Raw genomic sequence first — 27,863 nt, forward strand, 5'->3', positions numbered from 1 at the left:
ATGTGCCATTGGATAATCCCAAAGTGATTTAGCACTAAGCTCCACCTTCTAGGAGGCACTGTATCTACACACAAACCAAAGTTATGCAAAAAAGGTAGGTTCCATCAGCCAATGAATGGAAATCCCTGTTTCATTTACTTATTCACTTCTTCCTTTTACAGAAAGTCTTCAGTTATGAAGAAAGATTGGCCAAGTTGAGCCTGGGGTCCGCCCCTAAAATCATGCCCCCCTAGGCCCAGGACTTCCCACAAATCCGGCCCTCAAAGCAGCCGCAGTTGAGGAGCTCCCTGCACACCTGCCTCACACTTGGGTTAAGGGACAAATTTATAACTCATGGAACAAAATGACTGGATAAGAACAGAAAGTTGATTTAGCACTAAGCTCCACCTTCTAGGAGGCACTGTATCTACACACAAACCAAAGTTATGCAAAAAAGGTAGGTTCCATCAGCCAATGAATGGAAATCGCTGTTTCATTTACTTATTCACTTCTTCCTTTTACAGAAAGTCTTCAGTTATGAAGAAAGATTGGCCAAATTGAGCCTGGGGTCCGCCCCTAAAATCACGCCCCCTAGGCCCAGGCCTTCCAACAAATCCGGCCCTGAAAGCAGCCACAGTTGAGGAGCTTCCTGCCCACCTGCCTCACACTTGGGTTAAGGGACATATTTATAACTCATGGAACAAAATGACTGGATAAGAACAGAAAGTTGGTTTAGCACTAAGCTCCACCTTCTAGGAGGCACTGTATCTACACACAAACCAAAGTTATGCAAAAAAGGTAGGTTCCATCAGCCAATGAATGGAAATCACTGTTTCATTTACTCATTCACTTCTTCCTTTTACAGAAAGTCTTCAGTTATGAAGAAAGATTGGCCAAGTTGACCCTGGGGTCCACCCCTAAAATCACACCCCCCTAGGCCCAGGCCTTCCCACCAATCCGGCCCTGAAAGCAGCCGCAGTTGAGGAGCTCCCTGCCCACCTGCCTCACACTTGGGTTAAGGGACATATTTATAACTCATGGAACAAAATGACTGGATAAGAACAGAAAGTTGATTTCCTGCTGGGAAATTAAAGCTTCCCAGATAACAAGGTTGTTTTGTTGTTTAATAATACAAAGCTTCACTAATGTCAGTATTTTCTGTGTAATCCCATAACGAACAGTTAATCAATGCATCGCAGACAATTACAGAAATGTATTTGTTAACTCTGGAGCTGAGTGGATGGAATAGGCTCTCGGTTTTTGCAGCAGGAAAGGCGACTTTATTATCACTTTCAGAGGACAATCGATAAAGAATTACAGTAGCCTCACCGAGAGATTATTAATGCATAGAATAACGGGACTGCAGCCCCAGCGCAAATAAATAGCTTGGCCCTAGAAGGGGAAGAATTATGGTCTGCAGTTAAAAATAAAAATAATCCATTGCCAAACCCGCCCTGCCAAGCACAATAAAACTCTTCATTTCTATTCTTCCTAAGTTAGAAAGTTTTCCCAACAGTCTTAATCGGGGAGGCCCATTTATCAACAGTCAGATTTTCGTGGTTTTAGAGGTTTTTGAACTAAACTCATTTCCATGAATGTCATTTATCCAGAGATTTAAAAGCACAAACAAAAAAAGACACAGAAAAAGTGCAAAAACTAAACTTTTTCATATTGTCGTACAAATGACACATCAAAAAATCCCAAAAGCCCCTAAAACCACGAAGATCTTTCAGTAGGTATGAGCGAATCCATCCCGTTTTGCTTTGCTGAAAAATTCGCAAAACGACAGGAAAATTCTCGAAACGGCGTAAAATCAGCAAAATGCATATGTCGTGGAAATATTTTGTCACCCACGTCTTTTTTTTTGTTGCCCACATCTTTTTTTTGTCACCCCCGTTTTTTTTGTTGCCAACATCTTTTTTATGTCCCCCACGTCTTTTTTTTTGTCACCCACATCTTTTTTTTGTCACCCACGTCTTTTTTTTTGTTTCCCACATCTTTTTTTGTCACCCACGTTTTCTTTTTGTTGCCCACGTCTTTTTTTGTCACCCACATTTTTTTTATGTCACTCTCGTCTTTTTTTGTGGCCCACGTCTTTTTTTGATGCCCATGTCTTTTTTTTTGTTGCCCACATCTTTTTTTGTCCCCCACGTCTTTTTTTTGTCACCCACATCTTTTTTTTTGTCACCCACATCTTTTTTTGTCGCCCACATCTTTTTTTTGTTGCCCACGTCTTTTTTTTTGTTGCCCACGCCTTTTTTTGACATGACTGCGACCTTTTTTTGACGCACCAATGTTTCTGCGCCAAATTTTTGCTGACGTTTCGCAAAACAATTCACCAATGGTGAAATGCGGAAATTTGCTTTGAATCCATGCCTCGTGACAAAAATAGCTCATCCCTATCTTTCAGCTGTAAAAGGGACATCTGCCATTAACTTCTACATGATCTGGACAGATTTTAGATGGGGTATATTTGCTTTTGAATTTGTTTGGTTTTGCTGCATAATAAATGAAAAAATGGTGTTTTTTATCCAAAAACAAAATTGTATTTTGGCATAAAAAACATGAATCGTGAAAAAACAAATAAAGCATTAATGTATATTCCAATCTCCTGTTTCTTAATATTAATTTGGCTTTATTTATCTAAATTGCTATTAGTAGTGATGAGTGAATCTGTCCCGTTTAGCTTCGCTGGAAAATTTGAGAAACTACATAAAAATTTGTGAAACATTTGCGAAACGTGGGTGCTGTGCAACTTTTTTGACACAATAATGCAACCACACCTATTTTGATATGACTGTGCCTTTTTGTGCAACTTTTCTCAATGAGATTTTGCCAAAGTTTCGCAAAACAATGGCAGAATTTCACTGCAAATCCATGCCTGGTGAAAAACAACCAATGTAATATAAAGTTTAGTCATTTCCTAATGGGACCAAACTGTAAATTATATCCATATAAATGGTGCTTATTGATGTCATCAGTTATAATTGGAGCTTAGTGATGTAATTTCTGTCACATGACTTACTGAAACTTGTATATTATAATAAATAAAGTGCCCCCTGAAGGCCAAGTGCTTTTATACAGGTCATGGAACTCCGAGGCGACTTCTAATATCCCTATGTTTTGCAATAGGGGGTACTATATTCATTATATAAATGCTGCTTAGCAAAGTCACATGACTCCTTGAAACATGTATAATAAGAACAACTATCCTGTTACTTGTTAAAAATCCTGTTAAAAATGCCTTGTAGTGATGCACAGAGAAAGCCTGTGGTACTGAAAGTATCATTTCATAGTACTAGATTGCTTTATGTGTCCCATTATAGATCCCATTATATTATCTGTAATGTGTGAGATTTAGATGGGAGTTCAAGCGATAACATTTGGTGCATGAATATTTGATGCGCGATGTATCTCTACTGGTGGAAAATGAAGGTACCAATTTAATGGGGAATATAAAGTGGCGAGAGAAATGTTTTTCCATTTTGCAGCATTGTTGTTTTCAATCATAATACTTGTTATCAAATGCTAATATAAATGGGGATTCTGATATATGTGACTGAAAGCTGGAGAGAAAGGTAAGTGAATGGGGTGAAGAGTAGAACTGGGTTCTATCGGGGGCTACGGGGACACAGATTGTATTCTTATAGAGTTATGGTTGATTAGTATACGTTGGTTTTATGAGAATGATATTTAGATACATGAAAAACTTTATAGTAAAGTTTCTTATAATATAATAAAAATAGTTGTGAGAAAAAGTCATTTTTGGATTTAAGATTAGTGATGGGTAAAATGCTTCGCCAGGCATGGATTCACGGCGAATTTCCCTGTTTCGCCATTGATGGATTGTTTCGTAAAACGGATGAAAAAATTTGCCGAAGAAAAATCGCCGCATGTCCAAAAATTTTCGTGGGACATCAAAATAGTCGTGGGCGTCAAAATAAATAGTCGCATGGCAAAAGAATAGTCGGGCGTCAACAGAATGGTCGCGGCGTCAAAATAAACAGTGGCGCATCAAAAAATAGTTGCGGCGTCAAAATAAATAGTTGTGGCATCAAAATAAATAGTCGCGCATCAAAAAATAGTTGCGGCGTCAAAATAAATAGTCGTGGCATCAAAATAAATAGTCGTGGCATCAAATTAAATAGTTGTGCATCAAAAAATAGTTGCGGCGTCAAAATAAATAGTCATGGCGTCAAAATAAATAGTCGTGGCATCAAAATAAATTGTCGTGCGTCAAAATAAATAGTCGCGGCGTCAAAATAAATAGTCGCAGCGTCAAAATAAATAGCTGTGGCATCAAAATAAATAGTCACAGCATCAAAATAAATAGTCATGGCATCAAAATAAATAGTCACAGCGTCAAAATAAATAGTTGTGGCGTCAAAATAAATAGTCGTGCATCAAAAAATAGTTGTGGCATCAAAATAAATAGTCGTTGGCATCCAAAATAAATAGTCACGCATCAAAAAATAGCTGCGGCGTCAAAATAAATAGTCGTAGCATCAAAATAAATAGTCGCGCATCAAAAAATAGTTGCGGCGTCAAAATAAATAGTCAAAATAAATAGTCGTGGCATCAAAATAAATAGTCACAGCGTCAAAATAAATAGTCGTGGCATCAAAATAAATAGTCGTGGCATCAAAATAAATAGTCACAGCGTCAAAATAAATAGTCGTGGCATCAAAATAAATAGTCGTGGCATCAAAATAAATAGTTGTGCGTCAAAATAAATAGTCATGGCGTCAAAATAAATAGTCGTGGCATCAAAATAAATTGTCGTGCGTCAAAATAAATAGTCGCGGCGTCAAAATAAATAGTCGTGGCATCAAAATAAATAGCCGTGGCATCAAAATAAATAGTCACAGCATCAAAATAAATAGTCACAGCATCAAAATAAATAGTCGTGGCATCAAAATAAATAGGTGTGGCATCAAAATAAATAGGTGTGGCATCAAAATAAATAGTCACAGCGTCAAAATAAATAGTCACAGCGTCAAAATAAATAGTCGTGGCATAAAAATAAATAGTCACAGCGTCAAAATAAATAGTTGCGGCGTCAAAATAAATAGTCGTGCATCAAAAAATAGTTGTGGCATCAAAATAAATAGTCGTTGGCATCAAAATAAATAGTCGCGCATCAAAAAATAGCTGCGGCGTCAAAATAAATAGTCGTAGCATCAAAATAAATAGTCGCGCATCAAAAAATAGTTGCGGTGTCAAAATAAATAGTCGTGGCATCAAAATAAATAGTCGCACATCAAAAAATAGTCGCGGCGTCAAAATAAATAGTCGTGGCGTCAAAATAAATAGTCACAGCGTCAAAATAAATAGTCGTGGCATCAAAATAAATAGTCACAGCGTCAAAATAAATAGTCACAGCGTCAAAATAAATAGTTGTGGCATCAAAATAAATAGTCGTGGCATCAAAATAAATAGTCACAGCGTCAAAATAAATAGTCGCGGCGTCAAAATAAATAGTCGTGCATCAAAAAATAGTTGTGGCATCAAAATAAATAGTCGTTGGCATCAAAATAAATAGTCACGCATCAAAAAATAGTCGTGGCATCAAAATAAATAGTCGAACATCAAAAAATAGTTGCGGCGTCAAAATAAATAGTCACGCATCAAAAAATAGTTGTGGCATCAAAATAAATAGTCGTTGGCATCAAAATAAATAGTCACGCATCAAAAAATAGTTGTGGCATCAAAATAAATAGTCGCGCATCAAAAAATAGCTGCAGCGTCAAAATAAATAGTCGTGGCATCAAAATAAATAGTCGAACATCAAAAAATAGTTGCGGCGTCAAAATAAATAGTCACGCATCAAAAAATAGTTGTGGCATCAAAATAAATAGTCGTTGGCATCAAAATAAATAGTCGCGCATCAAAAAATAGTTGCGGCGTCAAAATAAATAGTCACAGCGTCAAAAGAATTGTCGCTGCATTAAAATAAATTGAAAAATTCTTTTTTAAGCTCGATATTTACGCCGTTTTGCGAATCTTTTGAAAGATTTGCGAATTTTTCGCCGAAACGGGACAGATTTGCTCATCGCTATTTAAGATGAAATTGTCTAGTTTTTAATTGTTGAAATTGTATCCGAGTGACTCTAATCATACAAAAATATATAATTTCCCAATTATTCAAACAATGATTAACCTGTGCCTGTACCCAGAATAACTGTATTATAATTGCCACTTCCCTTATACACGGAAGAAATAGAACAAGATTTCAAAAATATATTTATATAATACAATTATAATAAAAGTTTTGTTTTAGGAAATCATCTGTCATTTTGACAAAGCCCTAGGTTACGTTCATACCTCAAAGAGCGGAATGATCACTGGCAGGGAATGTCATTGTACCCTCGGAGCTGCCGGGATACGAGCCGGAATTACACCCAGAGTAACAACGTAATAGGAAAATACCCTCAAGTGAGAGCAGATTAACATAGAACTGCAGTGAACCCACACTTCAACCCTCAGGAACGGGACTGGAAAGGCATAAAGAGCTCAAGTCTAACCTACAAAGCCTCAACCTTCAATTATCTACAAATATTCCAGTCTTTCAGTGGGTTCAATACAGATATTATCATTATTATTATTGTTAGTGTTATTGTTAGTGTTATTATTACTGTTGTTGTTATTATTATTAGTATTATATATTATTAGTGTTAATAATAACACTAACAATAACACGAATAATAATAATAATAATAATAATAATTATTATTATTATTGTTATTATTGTTATTATTATTATTATTATTATTCGTGTTATTGTTAGTGTTATTGTTATTATTAGTGTTATTATTATGATTGTTATTGTTATTAATGTTATTAATATTAGTGTTATTAATATTAATGTTATCTATATTAATATTAATAATATAATAAAATTAAGGTATTAAAATAAAAAATACTGTATATACTCGAGTATAAGCCTAGTTTTTCAGCACCCAAAATGTGCTGAAAAAAGTCACCCTCGGCTTATACTCGAGTCGGGTGCCATGGGTCCCTCTAGACTAGCACCCTCTCTCCTTTGTGTGTAAATTAGGCCCCCCGCAACCAGACCCTCCAGTGCCCTGGCCTAGGCTCCCACTAGCAATACTTATTTCCCCTTACATCCCTCCGGGACTGGGTCTGCTGCCAGTTTGCCAATGTGCAATGAGCGTGGGGTAGTACTCATATTGTTTTTGTTGACCCTCTTCTCCGCTTACAGAGCTAGTTTACTGTTTTTTTAAAATAAATATTGAAAAACATATACCCCACTGATGCCTCAATTAATGTAATTTTATTGGTATTTATTTTGATTATTAAAACTTAGCAGTAGCGGCTGCATTTCCCACCCCAGGCTTATACTCGAGTCAATACGTTTTTCCAGTTTTCTTAGGTAAAATTAGGTACCTCGGCTTATATTCGGATCGGCTTATACTGTTTTTATCTTAAGGGGTCTGATATTTTTTGAAGGGATGCACTGAATCCAGGATTCGGTTCAGTATTCGGCCAGGATTCTGCCTTTATCAGCAGGATTCAGATTCGGACCAAATCCGAATCCCAAAAATCATGTGACTTTATGTCAAGTAAACACGGAAGTGGAAGATTTAACCCTTCCAAAACCTAATCAGCATATGCTAATTAGGATTTGGTTTGGTATTCAGCCGAATCATTTACCAGGGATTTGTGGGTTCGGCCGAATCCGAAAAAATGGATTTGGTGCATTCATAATTTTTTGAAATCACAAAGAAAAATAAAGTTGGATTAGCAGCTGCCTCTTCAGGGTTTTGTTTCCTAGCCGCACGATGAAAGAATAGCCGCGGGCGACAAAAGAATAGGTGCGTGACAAAACAATTTTTTTTGACGTGCGACATTTTAGCTGTTTCGAGAATTTTCCGCCATTTCGCGAATCTTTTGAAAGATGGAACCCACGTTTCATGAATTTTTGGCTGTTTCGCCAATTTTAGCACAGTTTCGTGTTTTGGTGAAATTTTTCGACAAAGCAAAACAGGAAAGATTCGCTGATGGTGACTAGAGCTGTATTTTTAATACAATAAGGTTTTTATTTGTTTTACTTCTATCATATTCCATGTATATTAATTATAATAAGGCTCATCTATTGTGTTGGGAATGATAAGAATATGTGATTGATGATGTGTTGAAAATCCCAGTTATAAAGCCGGACGTGACTGCTGGTCTTGGGCACGAATGAGGCAAATGACCCCAGGGAATACCCTTCCCCATGTAGACAGCAAGTCAATAAATTCATTAACCTGATGTACATGTACAGCCCCATAGTATTCATGACTTTATTGATAATAGGCAGAAGAATAAAAAAATAACGAATAGAGTCCTTTTTTTTTTTCATACATATGTCTACTTTCCTTGAGTTAAAAAGAAAAACAAAAAAAATATTGGCAGGGTGTTTCGTAAATAATGGAGACTTGGATATAAATGTTTCCGGGTGTATAAAATATGTTTGGAATCCAGGTTCACATACAGTGACAGCCGGGGAAGATGATTCATTGTAAGAGATGGCGGATCCTCTCGCTATTCCTTTCTGGTATTCGTTAGACTGTCACTCAGTGCTCCCTTATTCTTGTTGGAACTCAAAAATACCACGTGCAATATCCCAGATTTGTAACCAGCATAGGAAAACCAATACTTGTCTCAAATCTATTTTTGGTGCACAATTAGTGACCTGGTGGACCTCTAAAGGTCCCCATACACGCTGAGATCCGCTCGCTTGGCGAGATCGCCAAGTGAGCGGATCTGCACCCGATATCGCCACCTACGGGTGGGCGATATCGGGGAGTGTTTAGGTAAAAAAAAAAATAATTAAATCGGATTATGTGGGCGGCAATGGGGCAGTCGGTTCGGGAACCGCATCAACGAGCCGATGCGGTCCCCAATCCGACTAGATTTTCTTTCAGGCCAGATATCGGTCGGCCAGGCCCCTCGGTTTTGCCCCTACATGGGCCAATAAGCTGCCGAATTGGTCCAAGGGGCCGATATCGGCAGCTACAAACCTTAAGAAACCTTCACTCCAACAATTCTTTTGATGTAAAGCTTTTCATTGGATAGCATAGACTCCCATTAATTAAACACTTTGACAAAAATACTACAGTTTTACCATATTTCTTTCTAAATTTCTTTTGGAAGCGAGTAAGTAGAGCAAATCTGCTGCCTTTCATGGACACTTTGTCCTAGGTTCCAGCTTAGGCCTTCACAACAATAGTTGGTTTATTAGTTTTTGTTGTTTTTTTAGTTATTTCATTTTCAGTTCAGCAGCTCTCCAGTTTGGAGTTCCAGCAGCTATTTGGTTGCTAGGGTCCAAGTTACCTTAGCAACCAGGGAGTGGTTTGGATGAGAGACTGGTATATGAATAGGAGAGGGGCTGAATAGAAAAGAAAGTTACAAAAAGTAACAATAACAATAAAACTGGAGCCTCCCAGAGCAATAGGTTTTTTGGTTGCCGGGGTCAGTGACCCCCATTTAAAAACTGCAAAGAGTTGGAAGAAGGCAAATAATTAAAAAACTATAATAAGTGGCACTGTCTTGGGTGCCAAGGTGGATACAGAACATGTAAAACAAACCTGTGCTCTGATAAACTTCAGTCACACTTTACTGCTGTGCTGTAAGTTGGAGTGATATCCCCCCCTCACCCCCAGCAGCCGATCAGCAGAACAATGGGAAGGGAGCAAGATAGCAGCTCCCAGTAGGTATCAGAATAGCACTCAATAGTAAGAAATCCAAGTCTGGCTTGGGACTCCTCCAGTTACATGGGAGTAGGAGAAACAATAGGTTAGCTGAAAGCAGTTCTAATGTGTAGCGCTGGCTCCTTCTGAAAGCTCAGACTCAGGCACACTTTACTGCTGCGCTGCAAGTTGGAGTGATATCCCCCCTCACCCCCAGCAGCCGATCAGCAGAACAATGGGAAGGGAGCAAGATAGCAGCTCCCAGTAGGTATCAGAATAGCACTCAATAGTAAGAAATCCAAGTCCGGCTTGGGACTCCTCCAGTTACATGGGAGTAGGAGAAACAATAGGTTAGCTGAAAGCAGTTCTAATGTGTAGCGCTGGCTGAAAGCTCAGACTCAGGCACAATGCACTGAGATGGCGCCTACACACCAATATTACAGCTACAAATACATTTGTTGGTTCAAGAATAAAAGGTTAAATGGCAGAGGGAATTATTTGCTGTGTAACAGTGTCATTTAGAGATAAAAAGTACCCCATAAAAATGATGACAGTTTCTCTTTAAGTTTTTAGCTAATAAGCACCAGCGACTCTCCTCAGGATCTGCAACATTTCAACTTTGATGAATTCAGATTTATAAAGAGTAGCAACATTAATTAATTACATCTCCATTGAATGTTCTAATAGAAAAAGCCCCGGGCTTTACTTTTCAAGAATGATGAGGTATGTCGTTTTTTTTTCTTTTTTTCTTTTCTGAATACCTAACATTAGCCTAATCCCTTTGGGACATGTTGTCTCTTCATAAATATATTATGATACAGAACATATAGATATTAAAGATGAAAGAGTAGCGGCTAAAATCTCCATAACTTAAGCAGGTCAAAAAGAAAAAAAAAAAAGTAGCGGTTGCCCTAGAAACCCATCACGGCGGGTTCGGTGAGCAGTGACAAGTCCATTTATATTGATTACTGCTCCGGCCTTCAATTTATTAAATGTATTTTTGTAAAGCAAATCTGCAAGTAGGAAATAATTTACTGAAACGTTGAAATATCCAAAAATTGTGGCCAAGAAGGTATTGGTATTATTTATAGTACAGATTAACAATGCAATGGGTATTTTTTATTTTTGTGCAGTTGTAGATGTTCTTCATAAAATACCAAGCTCTTTATGCCTCTGTATCAATGGGGCAGGTACTTGGGGGAGGTACATTTAATATCTGCTAAGAATCCCTGTAAAATGAAATACTTGGGCCATTCAAATCCGCCATATTTGTTTCTCTAGAAGTTCAAGAAAACTGGTAGCGTTTAAATGCCTGTGTAAGCCTGCAGGGGGCGGGCAGATGAAAGTGCTCTGAGGAGGCCGTCACCTGTTGCTATGGGAAGCAAGTTCCTCACTAGTGATGAGCGAATTTATTCGCCAGGCATAGATTCACAGTGAATTATCGTATTTCGCCATTGGCAAATTGTTTCGAAATTTCAGAGAAAATTCGCTACCGAAAAATTCGTCATGCGCCAAAAAAAAGTCACGGTTGCGTAAAAAAGGCATGGGCTTGTAAAAAAGGCGCGACCAAGTCAAAATGGCCACGGGCGACAAAAAAAAAAGACGCAGGGGACAAAAAATTGTGTGACAAACCCGTTACGCAAATTTTTCACCATTTCACAAATTTTGCTGTTGTTTCACAGTTTTCAGCGAAGTATTCACTATTCCTCACAGAAACAATGAGTAGGGATGTAGCGAACCTCAAAAAACAGGCCAAAAAGCGTCAAAAATCGCGAATATTCGCAAACTTTGCAAACCCCATAGGCAGACCTAGCGGAAATACGCGGCGTTTTTTGCTATTTTGCACTATTAGCACCATGGAAATGGGATTTGCTTACACCAGTACAAGGCTGAAAAACGGCATGTGTGGCTTGTGCGGCGTTTTTTAGGCCGAGAAAAAACGCAGAGAAAAAACACAGCGGAAAAAAAAACGCGGCGAACCCTAATTGCGAACATACGTGAAAAGTTAGCGAACTTGCGAACACCCGATGTTCGCGCGAATTAGTTCGCCGGCGAATAGTTCGCTACATCTCTAACAATGAGGGCTTATTTATCAATTCTCGAGTTTGAGAATTTTAGGGGGGCATTTACTATTGTTTGAGTTTTTTTGGTTCGGGTGTTTAGTCGCCAAAAACTTGATTTTGTCCTGGAAAAAAAAAACCTGCAGATTTGTCACAATTTATTATGCAACAAAACTGCAACAAATGCAAAAATACTCCATCTTAAATCTGTCTGGATCACGTAGAAGTCAATGGCAGATGCCCCTTTTTTAACTGGAAGATGTTTCTTTGCTTCATAGAAGTTTTGGGGGTTTTTTGGGGGCGGCTTTTGTGCAACAATACATAAAAAGTCATCATTTTTGTGTGACAAGCCGAAAAAGTTGTGGTTTTCGTCTTTTTTCTGTGGCTTTTTCTCATTCATGCTTTTTCAATTCAGATTTTTTGATAAATGAGTTTGGTATTGGTTTTAAAAAACTACAAAACTATGAAAATCTGATTGCTAATAATACCCCCTTAGAGTTTCTTTTATAATGTTAAATAAACTCACAATTGTTCCAAACTTGAATGCTTGCATATTTATTACAAAAATTAAAATACTTTATGAAAAAAAACATAAAACCCCCACAATTCGTATTCGTATTCTATATGATGAAAAAAATGTATAAGTTATAGAACTTGAAAAACTCAAATTGAAAATCCACACAAATTTTGCTTAGGGCAAATCCCAAATGACTTCTAAAACTCGTTAGCAATTAAAAAACTCAAATTTAAGTTATCAGTCGAAAACTCGAACGTCTGGTATATATTAAGTGCAAAAAAACCCGAAAATCTCAAATGTAAAAATTCGCCATCTAAAAGCTTGTGAGTTTCTATGGAAGTCAATGGGAGTTGTCCTAGGCAAAGTCAGGCCGTATTCTCAAACTCAAATTTTTTCGCGTTTTTAGAACTTGAAATTAGAAAAATTTTAGATATTTGCATTTATTTGATTTGCAAGTTTTTTCATTTAAGAAAAGCAAACTTGAATTCACAAGCTTGAAAATAAATATATAAGCCCCTAAGGGGCACATTTACTAAGCGATTATAAGATAAAGTCGGATTTTTTCTTACTTCTAGATAATTTACAAGTGGATTTTCTCCAGAACTTGATTTTTTCGTTATTATCATCAGAAAAATTCAAATTTTTCATTAATTTTTTAAAATTAATTTATCAATGTTTAGTTAACTTTTTTTTGTAAAATAAAAATTTGGCAGGTTTGATCTGTCGAGTACCTTTGAGTCCTATGGAGGCTTAGGGGCACATTTACTAATCCACAAAAGTCCGAAAATCGTCCGAATGCGTTTTTTTCCGTAATGATCGGTATTATGCGACTTTTTCGTGAATTGTGGCGAATTTTTCGAGCGAAATACGAAAAAGTTGCGACAATTCACGAAAGTTGTAATGGCTATGAAAAAGTCGCGACAATTCACGAAAATTGTAATGGCTATGAAAAAGACGCGACAATTCGCGCAAGTCGTACCGGTTACGAAAAAGTCGCGACAATTTACGAAAAAGTCGCAAAATGTTCGTTTTCCATCCAAATTTTTCTCATTCGGATTCAGATTTGTGGATTAGTAAATCAGCCCCTTAGAATAGTAGGGGAATAGAATAGTCAGTGACAGCCTGTCCTTGACACATTTTCAAGGGGAAGTTAACCCCCTCATTGTTTTCAGTTTCACCCAGTTCAAGGGGAATTAATCCCCTCATTGTAGTCAGTTTCACACTTTTCAAGGGGAACTTAATCCCCTCATTGTTTACTATTTAACACCTTCCAAGGGGAAGTTGATCCCATCAAACTTAAACACATTATTATTTTCCAAGAATGAGCGCCAATGCTCCTAAAATGGCTGCTGGAGCACTTCCTGTTTGGGGAAAATAAAAAGGATTCATGGAACCGAACATCCATTTTAACTCGATTTTTTTCAAGTTTTAACAATGCTTTCAACTCGAAAAATTTGGGATTTTCAAATATAAACTCAAAAATTTTGTACAAACGATTTAAGCATTAGGGGCATATTCATCAAAATGTGAGTTTAGAGCTTAATACCTAAAAACTTACCCACGTTCTATCCATTCCTATGAGATTTTGGGAAGGATTTTTATCAATAAGTGAAAATTAGAATTCACTAGTGATGAGCAAATATGTCCCGTTTCGCCCTAAAATTTGCCCTAAAATTTTTTTTCGCCCACGTCTTTCTTGTCGCCTGCGTTTTTTTTGCCGCCTGTGCTTTTTTTATGCAACCGCGCCCATTTTGAAACGACCACGCCCAATTTGACGCGTAACAAAATATTTTTACGTGCCGCAAATTTTTCGGCAGCAAATTTTCACAGAAATTGCGCAAAACATTGCGAAATGCGGAAATTCTCTGTGAATCTATGCTTGGCGAAAAAATTCGCTCATCGCTAGAATTCACCATTTGATAAATACACGTGTTTAAATCCCATAGGAATGAATAGAACGTGGGTGAGTTTTTATATATTAAGCTCTAAACTCACATTTTATTAAATATGCCCCTTATTGTGACATTTTATAAATACAGCAATGATCACATTTAATTCGAAGTTATACCATTTCGAGTCCATACGACTTTCAAGATCAGAAAAAACGAATTTCAGTAAATGTGCCCCTAAATGTTGAGAAATCACTCCCTAAGCATTTATGAAACATGAAATAAAAAAAATAAAATGTACAGTAAATGGATATAAAAAAAAAGTTGCGTATTGTAATGATAATTTCCGTGTAGGTAACGGCAGTCGCTGTGTCAATAACACGGCAGTTTGAATCCCAGTTTGTAATCAGTAAAATTACAGGGCCGAGGCGTCGGGTTTGGGGAAAAGGTAATTGTGCGCATTGCGAGAGAACGTATAATTCACGCTATATTGGTTCTACTGATGAGTCCGTAACCTCATAGACAACACAGATCAGTCTTCACCCGTGAATGGAACTGGATTTTTTTCTTTGTAAATAAACCATATGGGCGCCATTCAATTACCGGCTCATTTTTTTTGATGCGCCATCACAAGTTGATTTCGCGGGGAAAAAAAAAGGGGGGGTTTTACGCAAGGCTTCCTATTCAATCGCAGCTCGGAATTACTAAAAAGCCAACATATTTCCCGCTTTCATTTGCTTATTTTCCCCGACTGGAAATAATTACATTTGCATAATTAGGGTGTTTAATTGAGGGTGAACGCTTATAATCTGCATGCGAAAACTCCGAATTGGGCTCCGCGGAAACGGTAAGAAGCATTGTTTTGTTACTCGCGACAGGTAATATAATTGTATTTAGGGGTCTACTGTATGCCATTGTGTGTTCTACTAAGGCAACAGGGAAGCCTAAATACAGCTACATATAATTACTGTATAACCACAAGATACCCCCTACTCTAAATGATAAGGATATTAGCAGTCACTGAGGGGTTCTGTGCCCATATAAAGGCACAAGGCTACAGGCTAAGTTATACAGGGAACTCTGAGTATCACTCATGTATTATAAGGGATAATGTACCCCCTACTGTAAATGATAAGGATATTAGCAGTCACTGAGGGGTTCTGTGCCCATATAAAGGCACAAGGCTGCAGGCTGAGTTATACAGGAACTCTGAGTATCACTCATGTATTATAAGGGATAATGTACCCCCTACTGTAAATGATAAGGATATTAGCAGTCACTGAGGGGTTCTGTGCCCCCCATATAAAGGCACAAGGCTGCAGGCTGAGTTATACAGGGAACTCTGAGTATCACTCATGTATTATAAGGGATAATGTACCCCCTACTGTAAATGATAAGGATATTAGCAGTCACTGAGGGGTTCTGTGCCCATATAAAGGCACAAGGCTGCAGGCTGAGTTATACAGGGAACTCTGAGTATCACTCATGTATTATAAGGAATAATGTACCCCCTACAGTAATTAATAAGGATATTAGAACCCCTTCTTGAAGTTATCTAATGTATCTGCCAGTACAACTGAGTCAGGGGGAGAATTTCACAACTTCACAGCTTTCACTGTTAGAAAGTCCTTTACTAATGGATGCCCTCGTGTCCGTTGGAAGGACCTACTGGTAAATAAAACATTAGAGAGGTTATTATATGATCCCCTTATATATTTATACATAGTTATCATATCACCCCTTTAGCGCCTCTTCTCCAGTGTAAACAGACCCAACTCGGCCAGCCTTTCCCCATAACTGAGGCTTTCCAAAAAATGAGAAAAAATGCGTTTCGCATTTTGCCATTTCACAAATTTTTCAGGACAGATTGACTCATCACTAGTGATGAGCCCCATCAAGGGCAAAACCGGTACCTGTTCTACCCCTACACTGGCTGTTATGGTTTAGCTTCAGTTTATAGAAATGTAGGAGCAAAATGTAGCATTCTTGTTTCCCCTTTACTCATTCCATCTACTCGTAGGACAATCTACACGCAGTCACTATGGAAGCCGGGCTCATCCGTGACCTTGCTGGGATACGTCTCCGCACGAGACACGCTTAATGGCTATGCAGCTTATTACTATTCTAAATGGCTGGCTTTTATTTAGATTTCTATTTTATTATATCAGACAACTAATTTTATTAGATCATACATCTAACTTTACTTGCCATGCCAAGCAACTAATTTGGATGCAAGTAAAACAAACTGTCCGTATTGATTCTTTAATGAGATGTGGCAGTTTACCACAAGGAACGCTTCTTTGGAATGTTAACTAGAAGTCAAGGCGATCACTGGTTAGGCCCGTCTCTTCCTTTCCTATAAATAAGGGGAAAATAAGCTGCATGAAGTCCAACATAAAGCTGGATCTTATTGGCTATAAAAGCAAAACTTGTCTTGGGAATTTCCACCAAAACAAGAATTGTTTTACTGAGAAAACGGGGACATTTCCATATGAATTTTGGACAGCAAGTTAATATTTGCCCCAGCTCTTACCCCCAATATGGCCGCTTCATTCCACTACCAACCTGGGGCAGGGACAGGGCTCCGGAACCAGTGATTTAGTTGAATACAGATTTGCTCAAAGTTGGTTAAAAGTGGCCATAAATGCACCTATATTATTGTACATTCGAAGAGGCAACTGATGTCCAAGGCTTTCGATACTGGTCTCCTCATTGATCAGGCAGAATGGAAATTTTTGATTGGGCACCTTCAAATATCGGCCAATGTTAATGCTAACGTCTTACCCTCAATATGGCTGCTTCATTCCACTACCAACCTGGGGCGGGGACAGGGCTCAGGAACCAGTGATTTAGTTGAATACAGATTTGCCCAAAGTTGGTTAAAAGTGGCCATAAACGCACCGATATTATTGTACCTTCGATGAGGCAACTGATGTCCAAGGCTTTCAATATTGGTCACCTCGTTGATCAGGCAGGATGGAAAGTTTTGATTGGGCACCTTCAAATATCGGCCAATGTTAATGCTAACGTCTTACCCTCAATATGGCTGCTTCATTCCACTACCAACCTGGGGCGGGGACAGGGCTCCGGAACCAGTGATTTAGTTGAATACAGATTTGCCCAAAGTTGGTTAAAAGTGGCCATAAACGCACCGATATTATTGTACCTTCGATGAGGCAACTGATGTCCAAGGCTTTCAATATTGGTCACCTCGTCGATCAGGCAGGATGGAAAGTTTTGATTGGGCACCTTCAAATATCGGCCAATGTTAATGCTAACGTCTTACCCTCAATATGGCTGCTTCATTCCACTACCAACCTGGGGCGGGGACAGGGCTCAGGAACCAGTGATTTAGTTGAATACAGATTTGCCCAAAGTTGGTTAAAAGTGGCCATAAACGCACCGATATTATTGTACCTTCGATGAGGCAACTGATGTCCAAGGCTTTCAATATTGGTCACCTCGTCGATCAGGCAGGATGGAAAGTTTTGATTGGGCACCTTCAAATATCGGCCAATGTTAATGCTAACGTCTTACCCTCAATATGGCTGCTTCATTCCACTACCAACCTGGGGCGGGGACAGGGCTCAGGAACCAGTGATTTAGTTGAATACAGATTTGCCCAAAGTTGGTTAAAAGTGGCCATAAACGCACCGATATTATTGTACCTTCGATGAGGCAACTGATGTCCAAGGCTTTCAATATTGGTCACCTCGTCGATCAGGCAGGATGGAAAGTTTTGATTGGGCACCTTCAAATATCGGCCAATGTTAATGCTAACGTCTTACCCTCAATATGGCTGCTTCATTCCACTACCAACCTGGGGCGGGGACAGGGCTCAGGAACCAGTGATTTAGTTGAATACAGATTTGCCCAAAGTTGGTTAAAAGTGGCCATAAACGCACCGATATTATTGTACCTTCGATGAGGCAACTGATGTCCAAGGCTTTCAATATTGGTCACCTCGTCGATCAGGCAGGATGGAAAGTTTTGATTGGGCACCTTCAAATATCGGCCAATGTTAATGCTAACGTCTTACCCTCAATATGGCTGCTTCATTCCACTACCAACCTGGGGCGGGGACAGGGCTCAGGAACCAGTGATTTAGTTGAATACAGATTTGCCCAAAGTTGGTTAAAAGTGGCCATAAACGCACCGATATTATTGTACCTTCGATGAGGCAACTGATGTCCAAGGCTTTCAATATTGGTCACCTCGTCGATCAGGCAGGATGGAAAGTTTTGATTGGGCACCTTCAAATATCGGCCAATGTTAATGCTAACGTCTTACCCTCAATATGGCTGCTTCATTCCACTACCAACCTGGGGCGGGGACAGGGCTCAGGAACCAGTGATTTAGTTGAATACAGATTTGCCCAAAGTTGGTTAAAAGTGGCCATAAACGCACCGATATTATTGTACCTTCGATGAGGCAACTGATGTCCAAGGCTTTCAATATTGGTCACCTCGTCGATCAGGCAGGATGGAAAGTTTTGATTGGGCACCTTCAAATATCGGCCAATGTTAATGCTAACGTCTTACCCTCAATATGGCTGCTTCATTCCACTACCAACCTGGGGCGGGGACAGGGCTCAGGAACCAGTGATTTAGTTGAATACAGATTTGCCCAAAGTTGGTTAAAAGTGGCCATAAACGCACCGATATTATTGTACCTTCGATGAGGCAACTGATGTCCAAGGCTTTCAATATTGGTCACCTCGTCGATCAGGCAGGATGGAAAGTTTTGATTGGGCACCTTCAAATATCGGCCAATGTTAATGCTAACGTCTTACCCTCAATATGGCTGCTTCATTCCACTACCAACCTGGGGCGGGGACAGGGCTCAGGAACCAGTGATTTAGTTGAATACAGATTTGCCCAAAGTTGGTTAAAAGTGGCCATAAACGCACCGATATTATTGTACCTTCGATGAGGCAACTGATGTCCAAGGCTTTCAATATTGGTCACCTCGTTGATCAGGCAGGATGGAAAGTTTTGATTGGGCACCTTCAAATATCGGCCAATGTTAATGCTAACGTCTTACCCTCAATATGGCTGCTTCATTCCACTACCAACCTGGGGCGGGGACAGGGCTCCGGAACCAGTGATTTAGTTGAATACAGATTTGCCCAAAGTTGGTTAAAAGTGGCCATAAACGCACCGATATTATTGTACCTTCGATGAGGCAACTGATGTCCAAGGCTTTCAATATTGGTCACCTCGTTGATCAGGCAGGATGGAAAGTTTTGATTGGGCACCTTCAAATATCGGCCAATGTTAATGCTAACGTCTTACCCTCAATATGGCTGCTTCATTCCACTACCAACCTGGGGCGGGGACAGGGCTCAGGAACCAGTGATTTAGTTGAATACAGATTTGCCCAAAGTTGGTTAAAAGTGGCCATAAACGCACCGATATTTTTGTACCTTCGATGAGGCAACTGATGTCCAAGGCTTTCAATATTGGTCACCTCGTCGATCAGGCAGGATGGAAAGTTTTGATTGGGCACCTTCAAATATCGGCAAACATTAATGCTGACGTCTTACCCTCAATATGGCTGCTTCATTCCACTACCAACCTGGGGCAGGGACAGGGCTCGGGAACCAGTGATTTAGTTGAATACAGATTTGCCCAACGTTGATTAAAAGTGGCCATAAACGCGCCAATATTATTGTACGTTCGATGAGGCAACTGATGTCCAAAGCTTTCGATATTGGGAAAACAGCCAATCATAGCGGAACGTTTATAGAAGGGTAAATCAGAGCCGGTTCAATTCTGCCCACGTATAAATTCAAATAGAAAAAAAAAAAAAGCCTCGCTGTTCGTATTGATCAGCTTTAAAGGTGAAAAGCCTCGGCATTTGATAGTCATATGTATAGCTTGATACATATGATGTGAATGCCAATGATGCCACGGTTGACAAAGCTTTGTACCCTTTTATTGTGAAGAGTCTGAGCTTCAACAGTACCGGGGCTGCGCCATAACCGATATGTATGTGTCAGAAATTGGGGGCTATTTTCCAGTAATATTACAGTATTTTATTAATCATAATAGCAATAATTAATATTTTTGTATCTTCAGCATTGCACAACACAAACCTTGTATCTACAGGGGTCCATGGAAATGAAATAGTCAAATAGCTAATGACCTTAGTGATGGGAGATTATTGGATGGCAAGGGGTCGAATGGCAGAATTTGTTGCCCTCGGTTACTAGGCAGGTTTTCATCCTTTGATTCTATTGAACTGTAAACTTTTATTATAAATGTGTTTTGTGTTTGTGTCTGCAACCTGTGTATTGTGTATTGTAACATTAAAAAACACATTAATCTGAAACGTCATACATCCAACTTGTTATTGCTGATACTGCCATATTCCATGTCATTTTAGGCCCTTAAGGGAAACTATACCCCCAAACAATGTAGGTCTCTATAAATATATATTGCATAAACAGCTCATATGTAAAGCCCTGCTTCATCTAAATAAACCATTTTCATATAAATATACTTGTTTAGCAGTATGTGCCATTGGGTAATCCTAAATAGGAAACTGCCATTTTAGGTACTAAGGGCCGCCCCCTGGGATCATAGGATTCACAGTGCACACAAACAAGCCAAGGCACACATACATGCTAGGCCCCATCAGCCAATGAATGGGCAGAGTTCTGCCTTTTGCTCCCACACTACTTCCTGTTACAGTTAGAGCTGCATCACTTCCTGTCAGCTGATCTCTGAGGGAGCACCCAGCCCATCACTAAATGGCGGCTCAAGGGAAAGGATGTAAAAGGGCAATATTTACTGATATATATTCCAGTTTGGGGAGATTTTTTAATAGGTCACAAAATATAAACTGTCTGTTGGTGCTTTGGGGGTCCAGCATTGCATAGTGCCCTCAGTGCTAATTAGTTATATCTTAGAAAAGCAGCTTGGTTAATTTAAATCAGTAGATTAATCCACAGTAGATTGAGTTGAAAATACTCCTATGTAGTTCTATGTTTACTTTGGGGGGTGTTAAAAGTCTTGCTTCAATTACAAGGAACGCATTACAGATATTAAATATTTATACAGCGCTAATGCACAGAATTAACAGGTCTGTGAGATGCCCTACTTGATAAGTAACAGTAAGAGCTTCTTTGCAATAAGTGGTCCCCAGAAGGACCCTGTTTAAACATGCCTATCTACTTTTTATTGTACAAATGGAAGAATATTGATCTCAGTGCTGGTGTTATTCTTGGTTTAGAAGTCTATTCCTATAGGATCATTCGGAGTCAGGTGACCGTACAGTGTCGGATTGGCCAAGCAGGATACCAGGAAAACTCCCGTTGGGCCCAAGTGTTGGTGGGCCCACCTGGTTCTGGCTATTTGGCCGGCTTCATGGTCATTCCCTATTACTGAATGGGAACAAATCGATGGAAGAATAGATGCTAGTATGTAAATAAGAGAGACTAGGAGAATAAAGTGGTTGGACAAGGAAAAATAGTTTGGAGAGTGGGCCTATGGTCTAAGGTTTTCTGGTGGACCCTTGAGGTTCTAGCCCGACACTGTGACCGTACCATTCCAGCCATTTAATAAATAGTTAATGCTATAAAAATAAGTTAAAAACATTACACCGTAACATAACGTAAATATAAGCACTATTATATTGTCTGGTTTCAAATTACGGTTATGTTGGCAGATCCCAAAAATTTCTAGTGTAATTTACTTTTTTGCAGTAGACGGAAGATGATGTATTATACTACTTATGCCACTAGTGATGCCCTTCAACGCACCAAACGGGGCTGCTAAAACATTCATCTTCAAGGTACCAATAGTAATCTAAGAGAGACATATTATGATGCATCTAAACAAGCCCTCTCCTCTTTTCCCATCCATGCCAAGATGGCCAGACAATATGGCAAATTTGCCGAAACTGCCAGGTAAAACCTAAACATATGGCCACCTTCAATGTCAACATCTTGTGGCTTTGAACAAATCATGTTGTTTCCATCTCAGGCATAATCCTAAACACACACACAAAAGCAAAGCTATTTAGACACAAGGAGTCCAGATGCTTAAGCAGAAATAAAATATTTGAGTAGTGAATAAAAAGAAGTGCACTCTTGCACACTATCTCTAATCTATTATGACTTCATAATGACATTGTAGTATCAAGTGTGTTAGGTAAACTTTATCCTCTGTAAGATTCCAAGCTCTAAGTGAATTATGTTGTGTTGACCTTCTGTGGGCATTATAGGCCTCCTTCTGTAAGTCTTTTATAATACCTACTTATAAAGAATGTTCCACCCAATATAAACCCTTCATAGAATTGTGGCATTTGTCCCTAGCTCTAGCCATGCTTTTTGTTCCTGGTCTTGTACCTGATATATTGTCCCACTCCAACCTTGTTGATCTTCCCATTCTTCCCAATTTTGAGCCTCTGCTGTCCCTACAATAGGGACTCCAGTTACCCAGACTTCAGGATTTCCCATCATATAGTAGGTGTCACAACAAGCACAGATTAGGACACAAAGATTCTGCTGCAAATGATATAAAACCTACTTATAAAGAATGTTCCACCCAGTATAAGCCATGCTCTTTATTCCTGGTCTTGTACCTAGTTCATTGTTTCACTCCAACCTTGTTGATCTTCCCAGTCTTCCCAATTTTGAGCCTCTACTGTCCCTACAATAAGGACTCCAGTTACCCAGACACCAGGATTTCCTATCAAATAGTAGGTGTCTCAACAAGGACAGATTAGGACACAAAGATTCTGCTGCAAAATATATAAAACCTACTTATAAAGAATGTTCCACCCAATATAAACCCAGTATTGTGGCATTTGTCCCTAGCCATGTTCTTTGTTGCTGGTCTTGTACCTAGTTTATTGTTCCACTCCAAACTTGTTGATCTTCCCAGTCTTCCCAATGTTGAGCCTCTACTGTCCCTACAATAGGGACTCCAGTTACCCAGACTCCAGGATTTATGGATTTCCCATCAAATAGTAGGTGCCACAACAAACACAGATTACGATACAAAGATTCTGCTGCAAATGATTACTTTTTGGACATTTATGGACATTATGGAGATGTCTTCACATATTCACATCTTATTGTTGAAAAGGCATGGGTAACCTATTTAGAAATACAAAAGGCTTACCTCAACCAATTTGTTGGCATGCTCGCGGAAGACTTGAGCATATTCCTTCACCTCTTTCTCATTGCCATTCTTTGCTGCCTCAATAAGAACCAGCAGGGGAACATTAGTCTCCAGAAAGGAATCTGAGATATGGTCCATTACCGCCTTCCGAAGCTGTGAAACAAGGTTTAAAAATAAGAGCACATTGTTTTATTGGAAAACGTATTTAACATGGAAATCAGCAAAATTAAAGCTGTCGAAACATTCTGTTTCATAGCTACAAAAAATAAGTTTCTGCTCTTTTCCTTCTTTTTCATCTATCTTTTTTTGAGGTCTCATTATAATGTTTTTGAAATATATTTGGATATCTCCACATGTTAAATGTTAATAACGTATCACTCATATATTGAAATATTAATTTTTTTTTATAAAATAAATAGCAAAATAGTCAGATTTACTTGATTTATTATATACGGGTATTTTCTTCAAGAACCTCTTTGTTGTCCAGTATTTTTTCCCATTTCAGTTATATAAAAACATTGGCCTGCTGTGTCTGTCTTGTTACTATAACTCAAGCAGAAAAAGAAAAAAGTATGACCTACAATATTGCACCTCCCCCTCTTTATCGGCATTATGAGTGAGTCTAATTATTAAGACTTAACCTTTATTAAAATCCACAAAACATTAAAATTATTGCTTTAGGCAGGACCATCTAGCCGCCCTACTAGGAAGTCAACAATAAACGATCATTATGTCTACTGTTGGTGAGACAGCTCTAAAATGGCTACCAAAGAATATCTCCACATTGTTCAAATGGTTAGAACAATGTAAGCTGAAGAGTTGGCAAATGATACATATGAGGTTCCTGCGCAACTGGAATATGGGCTGTGGGTAGTTAAGTAACTGGGTATAACTGGACGTCTATCAGTGTGACCAAGCTTTATACTCTCATTAATGGGCCTGATCGTGGCCATATAATAAAATCAACATAAGCCCATGTCCCTAACCGATTCCGCCTAAAGTCACTTAGTGACATCAACAAACTGCCACCCACTTCCACCCCAATTGCCCCACACATAGGGGCTTTATCAAACTCCTATAGTTTAAAATCTACAACAACAACACTTTTGCCCAGAATTTCACCCTGATCAACCTTTAGGTTCAGCTTCCAGGATATCCTAGGGCAGACAATATTCAACTAATATCCTTTTCTTTTCGAGGATGATTTTTGCAACCAAATTGTGCCAGTTTTGAGTCGAGACCAGTAGGATAGAATTCAGGGGGAAATGTAATGTGGGGGGAAAAACACAAGGTGAACTGTTCAGATTTGTATCACTTTGTCTTTAGATGGAACAACAAATATTTATATTTCGATATACAGTATATTTTAGTTAAAGAATCTCAAAACATACCCCCATCTACATCAGATTTTCCAATTAAAATGAATGGGGTGCCATGTGCACTGGATGCCCCATTAAATACTTCAAGCTGACCAACTGCATCACAGTCACTCCCGGTCTGGCCAGTCCTACACTCACTCACCCCCGGTCTGGCCTGTCCTACACTCACTCACCCCCGGTCTGGCCTGTCCTACACTCACTCACCCCCGGTCTGACCTGTCCTACACTCACCCCCGGTCTGGCCAGTCCTACACTCACTCACCCCCGGTCTGGCCTGCCCTACACTCACTCACCCCCGGTCTGGCCTGCCCTACACTCACTCACCCCCGGTCTGACCTGTCCTACACTCACCCCCGGTCTGGCCTGCCCTACACTCACTCACCCCCGGTCTGGCCCGTCCTACACTCACTCACCCCCGGTCTGGCCTGTCCTACACTCACTCACCCCCGGTCTGGCCTGTCCTACACTCACTCACCCCCGGTCTGGCCTGTCCTACACTCACTCAGCCCCGGTCTGGCCTGTCCTACACTCACTCAGCCCCAGTCTGGCCGTCCTACACTCACTCACCCCCGGTCTGGCCAGTCCTACACTCACTCAACCCCGGTCTGGCCTGTCCTACACTCACTCACCCCCGGTCTGGTCTGTCCTACATTCACTCACCCCTGGTCTGGCCAGTCCTACGCTCACTCACCCCCAGTCTGGCCTGTCCTACACTCACTCACCCCCCGGTCTGGCCTGTCCTACACTTACTAACCCCGCTCTGGCCAGTCCTACACCAGGGGTGAGTGTAGGACAGGCCAGACCGGGGGTGAGTGAGTGTAGGACTGGCCAGACTGGGGGTGAGTGAGTGTAGGACTGGCCAGACCAGGGGTGAGTGAGTGTAGGACAGGCCAGACCGGGGGAGTGAGTGCAGGACTGGCCAGACCGGGGGTGAGTGAGTGTAGGACTGGCCAGACCAGGGGTGAGTGGGACACAGTTGGGCAGCTTGAATATATTGCAATATAAGGACAAACAATCCCTGTTTTGCTTAAAGGGGAGGGCATTGCTTGGCAGCTTAATGCACAGAATGGGTTAATGTCCTATATATATTGATAATGGGGGGGGGCAGAGGAGCTCTCGTTTTCTGCTATTTGTAGTTTCTGTACAACACAAGCTTAGAGAGAATGGAACAAATCATTCATCTTCATGGTCAGAATCTGGGTGGCCATTAGGTGACAGACTTACAGATCTGTAATGTTAAACTTCAGCAGCAGGAGGCTGAAATGATAAACATTTGATCACAAGGTTCTTCTTCAGGCAAAACCACGTGTGGTCAGAGAACTTCTCAACTGAACCAGATGCTGCTCAGTAGAAGTTGTCATTCATCTTACAGCGGGCCATTTCTCTCAAGAACCGTCCTGGCAACAAATCACTATGGCGCCGCTATTAGAATTTATTTGTCAGGAATCCAAGCGCTTAGAATGTTAAAACTCAACGAGCTTTTCGCTAATATGTGGGGCAGAAAGCACACGTCTGCATTAATGAGTGAGATTAAGCCAATCCAGGGCTCTTAGGAAAGGGAATTAACAAACTCAACTCCGCACTATATCCATAATGAGAACTACAAATCTTTGAAGATTAAGCACCTGGTTTACTATGAAAAAAAAAACCCAGATGCTTTGGGGGAAAATATTGCTAAGAATGAGCATCTAAATTTCTACACTTCTCTAAACAGCAAAAAATGATAGAATTGGTTTAGAAAAAAAATAATAAACAACATTTGCTCTGTGAATGTTTATTCTCAGTTGGTCGTTAGACCATTTAAATACTTCATTTCTTTCCTTCGGATGTTTCTTTTTGTTTCTCGCCGGCTGGAGCTTGATGAGTCGGGCACCAGGGATTCCAATAAAACACAGACACTAAAATACCCTAAAGAAATGCTTACACCTATTTCTCAAAACTATTGGATCTGATTATTGATAACTAGTGATGGGCGAAATGTTTTGCGGCTAATTTCCACGTTTCGCCATTGGCGGATTGTATCACGAAACGGATGAAAAAATTCGCCATGGGAAAATTTGCCGTACATCCAAAAATTGTCGCCGGCGTCAAAAAAGAATAGTTGCGGGCATCAAAAGAATAGCCGCGCGACAAAATAATAGCCGCAGGCGACAAAAGAATAGCTGTGTGACAAAATAATAGCCGCGGGCGACAAAATAATAGCTGCGTGACAAAATAATAGCTGCGGGCGACAAAAGAATAGCTGTGCGACAAAATAATAGCCGCGGGCGACAAAATAATAGCTGTGCTACAAAATAATAGCTGCAGGCGACAAAAGAATAGCTGTGCGACAAAATAATAGCCGCGGGTGACAAAATAATAGCCGCGCGACAAAATAATAGCCGCGGGCGACAAAAGAATAGCTGTGCGACAAAATAATAGCCACGGGCGACAAAATAATAGCTGCGTGACAAAATAATAGCTGCAGGCGACAAAAGAATAGCTGTGCGACAAAATAATAGCCGTGGGTGACAAAATAATAGCTGTGTGACAAAATAATAGCTGCGGGTGACAAAAGAATAGTCGCAGGTGACAATTTTTTTTGCCGCACGTAATTTTCGCCGTTTCGCTGATCTTTTGAAAGATTTACAAATTTTTCGGAACAGATTTGCTTATCACTATTGATAACGTCTTGCAGTAAAATGAATAAAATACATTTTTAGTGATGGGCGAATCTGTCCCATTTTACCAAAAATTTTGCAAAATGTAGAACGTTTTTACAGCAATTGGAGTTTATGGGCATTTTTTTTTGCGGCAAAACCTGGTGAAATATTTCGCTTATCACTATTCATTTCACATTTACCACTATGCATTCAAGGCATGGGGCAAAATTCAGTGAACCAAGCATGGAAGTGTAGAAAGTAAGCATGAAAAAAACACAAATCTAGTGATGCCACGCCAGGCATGGATTCAAAGCGAATTTCCGCATTTCGGCATTGGCGAATTGTTTTGCAAAACTTCCGTGAAAATTTGCAATGGAAGAATTCATCACATGGAAATTTGTTTTGTTGTGCGTCAAATTGGGCGTGGTTGTGTCAAAAAGGGGTGCAGTCGCACAAAAAAAATGCGGGTAACAAAAAATTGAGCTACAAATGCGTTTCGCAAATTTTTCACCGTTTCGTGAAATTAATGGCAAAACAGGGCAGATTCGTTCATCGCTACACAAATCTATTA

The 27,863-nt window shown here is 39.7% G+C and overlaps 1 protein-coding gene across 4 annotated transcripts in view; it reads right to left on the reverse strand.

The window, feature by feature from the left end:
* ctnna2 (catenin alpha 2) overlaps positions 1–27,863 on the reverse strand; it is a 1,024,232-nt gene that overhangs the window by 257,328 nt on the left and 739,041 nt on the right. For all 4 annotated transcript variants that reach the window (XM_031895802.1, NM_001097305.1, XM_031895831.1 and 1 more), the window contains 1 exon segment: positions 23,272–23,424. In XM_031895802.1, coding sequence (XP_031751662.1) covers positions 23,272–23,424 — 153 coding nt within the window.

Source organism: Xenopus tropicalis, chromosome 1 (assembly GCF_000004195.4).
Source record: "Xenopus tropicalis strain Nigerian chromosome 1, UCB_Xtro_10.0, whole genome shotgun sequence".
Lineage (NCBI taxonomy): Eukaryota > Metazoa > Chordata > Amphibia > Anura > Pipidae > Xenopus > Xenopus tropicalis.